This window comes from Pinus tabuliformis, chromosome X (genome assembly GCF_031772625.1).
Source record: "Pinus tabuliformis cultivar Carrire ecotype Pingquan chromosome X, CPIR1, whole genome shotgun sequence".
In the NCBI taxonomy this organism is placed as follows: domain Eukaryota; kingdom Viridiplantae; phylum Streptophyta; class Pinopsida; order Pinales; family Pinaceae; genus Pinus; species Pinus tabuliformis.
In genome coordinates this window covers 1,055,326,755-1,055,338,724 of record NC_142308.1, presented here as the reverse complement: position 1 = coordinate 1,055,338,724, position 11,970 = coordinate 1,055,326,755, and the positions used below count along the sequence as shown (strand labels likewise).

At 37.1% G+C, this 11,970-nt stretch overlaps 1 protein-coding gene across 1 annotated transcript; it reads right to left on the bottom strand.

The window, feature by feature from the left end:
- Positions 1–5,305: 5,305 nt before the first annotated feature.
- On the bottom strand, positions 5,306–10,932 carry LOC149143451 (putative nucleoredoxin 1). Its single transcript, XM_089446521.1, has 4 exons — positions 10,592–10,932; positions 10,019–10,498; positions 9,366–9,845; positions 5,306–6,146 (listed from the first exon to the last, which is right to left on the bottom strand). The coding sequence occupies exons 1-4, from the start codon at positions 10,709–10,711 to the stop codon at positions 5,448–5,450; spliced, it is 1,779 nt and encodes a 592-aa protein (XP_089302647.1). The 5' UTR covers positions 10,712–10,932; the 3' UTR covers positions 5,306–5,447.
- Between the last annotated feature and the right edge of the window lie 1,038 nt (positions 10,933–11,970).

Here is an 11,970-nt window from a genome sequence, read left to right as displayed (position 1 = left end):
AGAGCTCGATCATATCAACAACAACCAATATCCATCTCGTTGTTCCCGAAAGTTCTACTGAGCGAAGCTTCTCCTCTGGTTTGGGAAAACTTGCTAGAAGAGGTTTAGCGCGGGTTTTCCTATGAAAACCCGTACTGGTAGCATGAGCGTATAACTAAACAACCTGCCATCAGCACAGGCAGGTAGTGGAGAAAAAAGCATTGATGCCAAAAATTAGGTTTTTAGGCAACCTTCTCCAAAATGGATTCAGGGTAGTTTTCCTTTGATTCTTTAGGGAACCTATGATATGTATATCATGATAGATATGCTACACAGTAGTCAATGTTTTGGCACTTCGGGATATGGTACAGGAAGTGAACAGGAGGTATGACAAAATATCGTGTAACACCGACTCTGAGTCAAAACCTAACAAGAGGAAACAAATCATTGATGCATAACCTAGTGCCAATGTTGCCACTATCAAGGTCAAGAAAAGTGAGCCTAAAGATCTGGAGGAGGGTGAATGTCTCTTCCACTCACATATGTGGGTGAAGGGTGCTTCGCTACAGTTCATTGTCAAGAGTGGGAGTCAAAAGAAACTCATCTTTGTAGAGATCATTAAGCAGTTTGGCATGTTGACAACACCACACCCGAAACCATAAACCATCGGGTGGCTCCACAAAGGGCAAGATCTCTATGTCAATCAGTATTGTTTCCTTCCCTACAACATCAAACCTTTCACAGACCAGGTATTGTGTGACGTTTCTCCCTTGAAGTTAGTGATGTTTTAATAGGCCAACCATAGTTGTGGAAGTGTCATGTTGTGTATAAGTATAAACCACGTACTGCTACTATTACTTTGGACAGAAAACTATATAAGATACCATAGGTAGCCCCGCCTAACACCGTTTCTTTTATCTCTGCTGAGTAATGTAGTAATATCATCCTTCAAACTAGGAAATTTGTTTTCTTCCTGATTAACTCTCAAAGTGAGTGGAAGATCATGGCCACATCCATGGCCTCTAGAAAGTTCTCCTCTGCGCAGCAGAAGCAAGTGGATAAGGTCATGGAAGAGTACATGGAGATCTTATCCTCACCCATTGGGGTACTTTTGTATTGTTAAGTCAATCATTCAATCGATCCTAACCCCTGATGCACCTCTACCTAATGGACAATATAACGTCGCTTTCTTTTGGAAAATGAGGAAATCATGCAATAGATCTAGGAGTTGCTACAAAAAGGGCACATCTGACCAAGTTCCTGACCTTGTGGGAGCCCAATTGTACTCGTACAGAAGAAAGATGGGACCTGGAGTCTCTGCATTAATTATTGGGCACTGAAAAAAAATCATAGTCAGGAATAGATACATGATCTGACAGATTGATGACCTTCTTTACCAGCTCAAGGGGGCTAAGTACTTCAATATATTGATTTGAAGTTCGTTTATCGCCAATTTCTAATAGAACTAACAAATGAATGGAAGACCACCTTTATTAAGTCAAAGGAGGGTCTCATTGACAAATTCCCCGCAACTTTTATGAGGCCAACGGATGACATCTTGTGGTCTTTCACCAACTTGTTTGTGGTTGTAGATCTAGATGATATCCTAATCTTGAGCAAGAGTTGGGTATAACACTTGTAACATATTCAGTAGGTCCTTCAAACCCTATAACAACACAAGCTATGTGCCAACCTAGAGAATTTCTCCTCTAGCATGGACCAAGTCCAATATCTAGGCTACATAATTGATGAGAAAGGTGTGCGTGTGGATCTAGATAAGATCCAAGTCATTTGGGATTCGCTGGCCCCAAAGACTCTAGCAATGCTTCACAACTTCTTAGGCCTTGCTAATTTCTATCAGAGATTCATGTTTGGATTCTCTCACATCGCTTGGCCCTTAAGTCAAGTTACCAAAAGCAAAGCAAAAGCAAAGTTTTTTTTTATTCGAGTCACAATAGAAGGAACTCATGGAACTGAAATGCCACCTTTTCTCTGCACTAGTCGTCACCTTGCAAAACCTACAACAATGATTCAAGATTGAGATACATTCCTCCAATTATGTTATTGGTGCAATCCTCATTCAACAAGGGCATATAGTGGCCTATCATAGTGAGACACCATTTGATATTGTTCAAAGGTACCCCACCTATGATAAGGAAATGTATTCTATTGTGCAAGCTTGTTGGCAATGGAAACATTATATTCTAGGAAAGGAGATGATCATCCACATGGATCACCAACCCCTTCAATTTATGAAAACATAGGGGAATTTGCATGACGATCACCATTAGAAATGGTCCACAAATCTACAACAATTCCATTTGAACATTAAATACAATAAAGGTAGCACCAATCACGTCATAGAGTGCCTCAGCTGGCCCTCAATTATGGCACTAAGCATATTTTCAACTCTTATAGGCACGATACCTCTGGATGGCCACAACTATATGAAAATGACTCGGAATTCACTGCCACCTACAATATGTTGACAGTTGGAGAGCCAATTCTAGACTTCCACCTTCATGATGGTCTGTTGTGCTATTTGGGACATCTTTGTGTTCCTTCAAGCAAGCGTGCCACCCTGATTCGCAATACACTTCTATGTGGAGAAGAGAATGACAACACTGCAAAAGTATTTTTATTGGCCAAAACTCCAACAGGATGTTGGAAAATATATCACATCCTGCATTTTCTGTGCCATCACCAAGCCAACTATTAAGAAGTAAGGCTTGTACACCCCTCTTCCTACTCCTAGCCAGCCTTGGGAATCCATCTCCATGGACTACATTCCTAACCTTCCTTCTACCAAACATGGAAATGACTATGTGTTTGTGGCCATTGATAGATTTTCTAAGATGGCCATATTGGTTGCCAGCAAGAAGAATATCATAGAAAAAACCACGACCAATTTCTTCTTTAAGCAAGTGTGGGTGAATATTGGGATCCCACAAACCATTGTATCAAATCAGGATAGCAGGTTCCTAAGCACATTCTGGTCAAGCCTCTAGTCATTTTTGGACACCAAGCTCACCAAGTCGTTTACCTTCCACCCACAAACTAATGGCTAGACAGAGGTTGTCAACAAGATGATAGTGCACATACTACAAATGTACAACTCTAAGCATCCATGAACATGGGATGAGAGTCTCCCCTATGTTCTTGCAACACAACTACAATAGGGTTCTCCGTAGCTCAACTAGTCATAACCCCTTTTAGGTGGGTTTTGGATTTCAACCCTTATGTCCCATTGATATTGCAATGCCTCTTGTAACTACATAAATAGAATATGCACATGTTCAATCTGAAGTTGATAAATCCATCAAGTTTATTGAACACATTCAACACATCTGCCAGCAGGTTCATGATATCATGGATAAAGCCAATACTAAGTCTAAACAACATCATGATCAACATAAGTTTCAAGTGGGCGACAAGGTTTGGTTGCATTTGCAGAAGGAATGTCTTGTCAGAGCCCATCAGAAGCTTCAACCACTCCGATACAGGCCTTACATCATCACCAAGGCTATGGGTGACAACATTTTGGAGTTAAATATCCCCCCATACCTTGGTCTGCACTTAGTATTCAATGTGGACCACCTTCAGCCATACTTTCCGCCATTGTTGGACACATTAGAGATTTCCAAACAACTGACACCAACAGAGCTCAACCCAAACTGCATCGAATAGGTCACAACTAATCGAATTATGGACACATAGATTAAGAACACTCGCCAATAGTGGATCTAACTGTATCAAGTTGTTAAATTTGGCCAGCTCTTGCACCAAGGCAAGTGGCTCACCAAGGACCAAGTTCAACAGAATTTTTTTCATATCATGATATAATTTTATTGTTTTTAAATAAATAAAAAAATTGTTTTCTTTAACTACAATATTCTCAAAATTATTTAATTTTGTAAAACAATAAAATAAGCTATAGATAAAAATCTAATATGTTTTTAAAAACCAACTATAATTATTGAAAATGTTCATGGAAATTAGTCTTTATACTTCACGTTATGTGAGGAACTAATAAGACATTATTATTGTTGTTGGGTAGGATTGAATTCTCCATGACCACAATGTAAATTAGATTTTATAAGGAAATTATAAAATAATAGTGGAAATAATAAAATAAGATTAGATTACATCATTAAATTTTAGAGGGAAAAAAGATAAACTATTTTTTCAACTCATATTTTCAACTTAACTCCTTATGGGTTTAGTCAAATTTTGAAGGGAAACATTCGTTGGATGTAGAATTTGATTCCTCATCCAAGGAGAACCCATGTCCCATACTTTCGATGGACCCTCCTACGCGAAAAATGAAAAATACATGAAAAATATGATTGCAATCACATTTTTTCATGTATTTCTCATTTGTCATGTAGTAGGGTAATTAGGGGAATTTTGAGGTCTAAAATGGACCTCCTAAGAAACATGTACAATCAAAATAAAATTTATAAGAACCGATATGATTCAATATGATGATGTCAACCATGGGGTGTCATCTCTCTGCTCTCTTTTATTTTTCTAACATACACAACATATTATAGGCATTATATCTCAACTCAATGAAGGAATTACATATATCCCTCATACTAAAAAGTATTTTTTATAACTTTTTCTCATTATATTATATTATGATGTAAAATAAAATAAAGGTGAAAATTGAAGTATCTTATTTATGGTTGATATTTATTTTTAAAGTAAGTAAGGTTATGCACAACATTTCTGGCATATACATATGTTAGCTTATACACATATTTTTTATTTTTTTTAATGTGACGTTAGGTGACAACATCTTCCTCATGTACTCGCATGTAGAGGGCCTTTCAACACAATAGCATTATTTTTTGGTATAGTTTGACTAGTTTTGGTTTCTTTGGCTAAAATGTAGAGATACAATTTTGGGACGGACTCTCGACACAATAACATTATTTTTTGGTACACTTTGACTAGTTTTGGTTTCTTTGGCTAAAATGTAGAGATACAATTTTGGGCAAGATTGTGATTTCTTATTATTTAAAATAAATTTTTAAATGTACAAATACATTAACACCCCAAAAAAACCCTTAACCATTAAACTTTTACAGACTATAAAATTCAAATATACAATTTTAAAAAATCTCTGTCCTATTTCAAAAAAATTTACCAAAAAAAAAAACCAATTCATCTATTAATTATAAATTAAATTAATAGATGACAAACATTATTTTCTTGTGATTTTCGCCGAAATCTTTCTCTAAATTAAATTAAACTTTATTATTTTCCCTTTATACACAAACATAAAATTAAATCAATTAATCATAAACTAAACTTCATTACGTCACCATAAATATAAATATAAATATTTATTTACTCCAATATTATTTTCATGTCAAATGTCCATACAGCGTTGACACTTCGAACTGTGAAATAACACGACAATTGAACAGAAATTACTAGAGAAAATCCACGTGGAATTATCATCAAGTTTTAGCCTTGTAACAAACATCTCCATCGCAGATAACACCTGCAGGTTTGCAGTTCTCATCAATTGCAGCATCTGTGTCTTGTCCCTTGTCCTGCTTCAAATCCTGTTGTTCCTTCAAAGCACAAGTCAGATGAAGATCGTAGTCACAATCTTTGCAATAATAGGACCATAAAACGCCACCTTCGTTGCAACCATCACATCTAAATGCACGTCTCTGGGTCAATACAAGGGAGTGTTCATGCTGGCTGTACCTTATCTCCTTAGGTGATTTCTCAGCAAGCTCTTTTATTTCATTCTCAATTTTATTCTTCAGCCCTTCAAGATGAGCATCAGTGAAGGGATAAGCCTTGGCTCCAAAGCTGGACACTGCACTTCTGGCATTATCTGTCACAGTTTTTCCATCTGGACCTACCACAGCCAAGGATGGGATGCCTCTGACACGGAAAAGCCGAGAGAGATCATCCTTAGTTTTATCTCCAAATGGAAGGGCCAACCATGGCATGCTTTTGTAGTAATCCTCAAAAGCCTCTTGATCTTTGTCCCTGGAAATGAAAATAATCTCAAATGCTTTTCCACTTTCTTTGAGTTCGTTGTATACGTTTACAAGCTTTGGAGTGAAACCTCGGCAAGGGGGACACCAATGGGCAGAGAAATACAAAGCAACTGTCTTCCCCACAAGCTCAGCTACTGGGACCTGTTACAAGGATCAAAACATTTAAATGATCAGCGTAACCCACGAGAGTGGGACGTTTTGACCAGATTCCGTGTCGAGTTGTGATTGAGCGGTTGAGAAGAGCACTCCACCATGCAGAGAACACCATTGCAAACCTGGTATATGTAGAGCACTCCTGTTTGTATATATGAAGAGAGTGTAATCTATGTAGAGCATTCCTGTATGTATATATGAAGGGAGTGTAATCTAAGAGAGGCCACGTTTTTATTTAGAAAAGAATGGAAAATCTAACACGATTTTGATGAAATTTTTTGGGAATATTTTAAAATCTTGGTTATAGTTGTTGTTTTAGAATTTTGGGTGTTCAAGGGTTTTTGATGGTGCTGAGAAAAGAATGGAAAATCTGACAAGATTTTGATAAAATTTAGTGGGAATTTTTGAAAATCCAGGTTATAGCTATTAAGCTTTAGAATTTTGGGTCCCAGGGATTCTTGATGGTGCTGATTCCATTTCCACCATAAAAAAAGATTCAACCACTCGCACAAACAGATTTCTTAAAAAAAATCACCAAATTCTAACAAGAAATTTACTTATAGCATCATTAACCAATTATTTTTATGAACAAATTGACACACTCAACTGTTCAACACTGTTGAGTTGTAATTTAATTATTGAGAACAGCACTCCACCATGAAAATGATCCAAACTGACAGATGTAGAGCCTCATGCTAGAGTTGGAGTAGCGCCTACTTGTGATACGGGAAATGAAGTTAGTCATAGATGAACTGTAGGGATGAACCGTTACAATTTTGGTTAAAACAAAATAACTGAGTTTGACATAACTGTTATGATCACTTATAATTACATATGTATTATGAGCCCATTTGTAATCTTAAGTGTAACATAGAGGATGTCATAACTTAATAGAATCCCCTTGGAGGGTTTTCTTTTTAATTTCTGTTATCACGTGTTTGTTTCAGGGTATTAAACAAATTAGTATCTCAGCCGGGTGCATCTGATATGTAACCTTCCGTCCATGATGAAGGAGAATCTGATATGTAACCTTCAGTCCATGATGAAGGAGAATGAGATGTATAATTCAAATTGAGCATTGATTATTGAAGTGCTCGGATGGAGAAATAATGCTGTAGCAACAGAGGGAACCAACATACCAGCAAGAAACCGATGTAGTATGCTGTAGCATAGTTGTGCTGAGATGCCAGGGGTTTGAAAATAAGATGCAGCAGCCCTGTGTAGGAATAAGCAGAGAGTAGTAGCGCAGACCTTTCAAAGAGCGAGCGGAGGAGGATCAGTGAAAAAAAAGTTGTGAGATGCTGCTGAAAATTCTCAATATCCGTTACATGGGAGGTGTACTGGTTGGTGTAGCAGAGGTGTACTGGTTGGTGTAGCAGAGGAGTACGGGTTGCTGCTAATTAAAACAAGGAGTTGTCTTTAGTCCTATTTTTTGGATTTAGTGGTGAAGTTGAGGTAAAATTTGGTAATTAAAATAATGTGAGTTTGGTGAAGAGAATCTGAATTAATTTCCTTTTAAGAATTTTGATGTGAATGTCCCAGCAAAGAGATGATGTAAAGAGAAGGATGCAACAATAAAGTGAAAAAAATTGTTGCAGGAGCAAAGATAATTGATAGATGAAAGAAGATGATGATAGAGAAAATGATATAGCAGCATGGGAAGAATGAATAATGAAGACACCAAGAATAAAGAAAGATAAAAACCATTTAAGGGATGAAGAAAGAAAGAAGCAAGGCAAGAATAATAGCACTTTGTAGATGTAAATGAAAATATAAATAAAAACATCCTTAAAAATTTTAATAACCATAATTAATATTTTAATAAAGAATGAAAATTTAAATTAAATGTACCTGACCTGGGTTAATGTTAATGAAAGCTTGATGATATGTGGATACTCCCAAATTCTATTATGTTGAAAAGTTAGTGTTACTCTTAAAACTACTTTGTAAAAAACTCTCTCAAGTAAACCACTAATGTATGGTCAACAGAAACCACACAATGTCATATGTTGTTATTGGTAAGCAAAAACGGCTTGTAATGAATGCTAAAACCCAATAGTGTAATAGTTATAAGACAACCATAGAAAACCTAAGATGATCATTGAATAGTGTAATAGTTATAAGACAACCATAGAAAACCTAAGATGATCATTGATCATAATGTAGAGTAGAAAAATACATATTGAAATCACAAGTACTCATAAAGAGGAAACGAGGAGTAAGAGGAAATGAGGAAATATGGAGTAGCTTCTGTGATGAGAAAAATAGAGTTAATTAGGGATAACCCATTATGCATTTGGTTAAAATGAAATAACTGAGTTTGACAAAATTGTTATGGCCTCCTATGTATATGTATAATGTCGCAGCCTCCTATACATGTGACCATTTGTAATCTTAGGTGTATCATAGTGGATGTTAGAACTTGATAAATCCCCCTGCAAGGATTTATTAATCCCTGTGTTTGTGCTTTTTTTTCTTTTTCAATCTTTGTTAACCTGCGTTTGTCTCAGATTATTAAAACCAACCCTTCCTTGTATGTATATATGGAAAGTACTTTGTTCTTTTATGAACAAATTGACACACTAAACACAGTTACCTGTTCACTAAAGTTCTACCACGAGAAAAACTACTAACTTATGTGTATATGTACGGCCTAGTTCCCTAAAGCATATCATACTTTTCACCAGATTCAAACAGTTAATTTGCAAACTGCGCATCTCCAATTGTGTCTATTAAGATTTGTTTCAATGTTTGTCCCCATCTGAATATCTCTGGATACGATAATCAACCCGTCTTATTGCTAATACCCTGTGCATGAGAGTCCATGTTTCTGTATCCAGATTAATCAGAATAGAACGAATACCACAAAAAAAAAAAAAAAACTTGGTTAGGCAACAGGGAAACAGTAGCTACGTTAGCCTTAGCCTAGGACAGCACATGATTAAACAAAGAAGATCAATTGGCTTAACTGCTACACATGAGGAGCTTCAAAAATATCCCAGGAGTTGCACCTCACCCTGTCTGCTTGTGATCGTTATCACGATTCGCAAGCCCAAACTGACAGGGGGGAGCCCATTGAGTCACTCTGCCTGATAATTTGTATATATGACCCCCATATGTTACGGAGGAATATAACTTATTTCTAGGGTGTGATACATGAAATGGCATAAGAACAGTGAAGGTAGTAAGCAGATCTCAGTAACTCACCTGAGCACCTCCATGCTTGATCACAAAGTCCCGCTCATCAGAAACCAAGAGTGACTCCAGGGTTTGTGCTTCTCGTTTGGCTTTCTCCTCCGCTTCAAGCTCATCCATCCGCTCTTTTGTAAATGGGTAAGCTCTGATCCCGTATTCTCGTATAAGGCCCACTGCCTCAGTCTGTATTGTTTTCCCTTCTGGACTTAAAATAATCAAAGTTGGAATACCCTGAACTCGGAAGTAGCGAGACAAGTTCTTTTCAGCGTTGTCTCCAAATGGCAAAGCTAGCCATGGCATGCCTGCATAATACTCTTCGAAGTCTTTCTCCCCTTTATCGCCCGAGAGAAACACAATCTCAAAGGCCTCCCCTCTCTTCAAAAGCTCATTATAAATCTCCACAAGTTGTGGAGTGAAATTTCTACAGGGACCACACCAGTGGGCTGAGAAATACAGACCCACAGTCTTCCCCACAAGCTCCGCTACCGGTACCTATTGGCAAAAACCCAAATTGACAATGAGAATACCATCATTAAATAAAATCTGTTCGTTTTCAATCTCAATAGCCCAGTTCAATACATGCTTTCACCCCTACATTCTCATAAAGATCCCAAACCCAGAATTGCAAGCAAAGGAAAACAGAAGCAAAAAGGGAAAACACACACCTTTCTTCCTCCATGGCCAAGGACAAAATCTCGTTCATCAGACAGCAGAAGGGACTCCACCGTCTGTGCAGCCCTTAAGGCCTCATTTTTGGCCCTCAGTTCATCAAGTCTCTCTGCAGTGAATGGATAACCCTCAACACCATATTCTCTAATGATGTTCACACCTCCAGTGGTTATAACTCTGCCCTCTTTGTCCAGAACAACAAGGCACGGAATGCCATCAACCTGAAAAGCCTGATTAAGCTTTTTCCTCGTATCTTTATCTGAGAATGGCAGGGCAAGCCATGGCATGGTGTGGTGGTATTCCTCAAAAGACTTCTCATCACGATCTACAGAAATGAAGACAATCTCGAAGTCCTCCTTCTCCGATAATTTTTTATAGATTTCGGACAAAACGGGGGTGAAATGCCTGCATGGAGGACACCAATGGGCAGAAAAGTACAGACCCACATATTTCCCTTCCAGTTCTTCAACTTTCACCTGTAGATTACATTAGATTCAATATAAGGATGAAAATTTCGAGCAAAATGAACAATATTGTAGACTGTATATATAAAACTGTTACAGTCATACCATGTGTCCATTATTTCTGATCAAGAAATCACGTTCATCGTTGCAAAGCAAAGAGCTCAAACTCTCGTGGGTTTCACCCACAAGAGTAGCTGCTTTCTCCTGCACATTTAGTTCTTCCATAGTAAGCTAACACAGGATCTCTCGCTCTGTTCCGAGTATACTTTCTCCTGTTCTTCGACTTTCTTACCACGCAAACTCTGATATCTCCTGGTGGTAAGAGAGAATTTATGCTCTCAGGAGAACAAACAAGTCATTTCAAATCGGTTGTTGCCTAAGCAACTTATTCAGCAAGCAATTGACCAAAGGAATTCAACCAGGCACTGATTTTGACAGCATCTTTACTCATCGAAAGAGAGAATGTATCACAATTTATATGTAATACTGTTATTTAATAGATATGTAATAACGACAAATTTATGAAATTTGAGCCAGGATCAAATTTTCATCCCGGAATAACTTTATGATCGTTTCATTTCAAATCTGTTTTATTTATTAATTTTTATTAAAAGTTATTTATATATTCACATTATTTGCATGGTAATTGGTTTTGGGACCATGAGTCACCCTACCAAGTTCTCCTAATATAACCATCTAAAAATTGACAAGCTAAATAAACACTAGAAAATGTTGAGTCTTAATCAAGTTGTTAGGTTTGTTTTCTAGTCTTCTTAGTCTCAATTGGTAGTAGGTATGGCTTCTAATATGGAAGTTGTCTTCATTTTCCAAAACTATGTGTTTTTTAAGAGTTTCTTTAACTATCTTCTTTTAATTATATCTTTTATCTTTATTTATAGTTGTTGTTACATAGAATCAAATATTATACATTTCTTTATATATTAACACAAATTTTTGTTTAGCAATCTATAATGTATCCAAAGTGTCATCATGAAGGGCTAGAGGTCTTTCCATTGTTTAGGCTACAATAACTTTCGTCATCCAAAAAGTCTTTATAATCTTATAGAATTTAGTACCCCATGTTCTTGAGGATATGGGATCTAATATCAACCTTCAACCTTATGTAGAATTTGGTCATTCAATGGACCACTTCATTTTTCTACCACTTCCTTTTCCATGTTACCATTATCCATTGTGCCTCCTTCAAAACCAAGATGTGATACCAATTCTCTGTGACCCTGGCTTCCCTTGCTACTCTAGTTGAATGAGGTGGGTTTATTGAAGAAGAGGCTCAAACCACCCAACCATGGCATCTCCTCTTCTTCCCCTCACAACTTTGCTCCACACCTTTCACCGTTGTGCTCTAAGGATGCATCGATGACACTAGAAAGTCACTCCAAAACCCTAAAAGTGCCTTATGCCATGTAAAATTACCCCTTGTTTTGGATAAAGTGAGATTCCTCTACTGCAATGGATTACTTTTT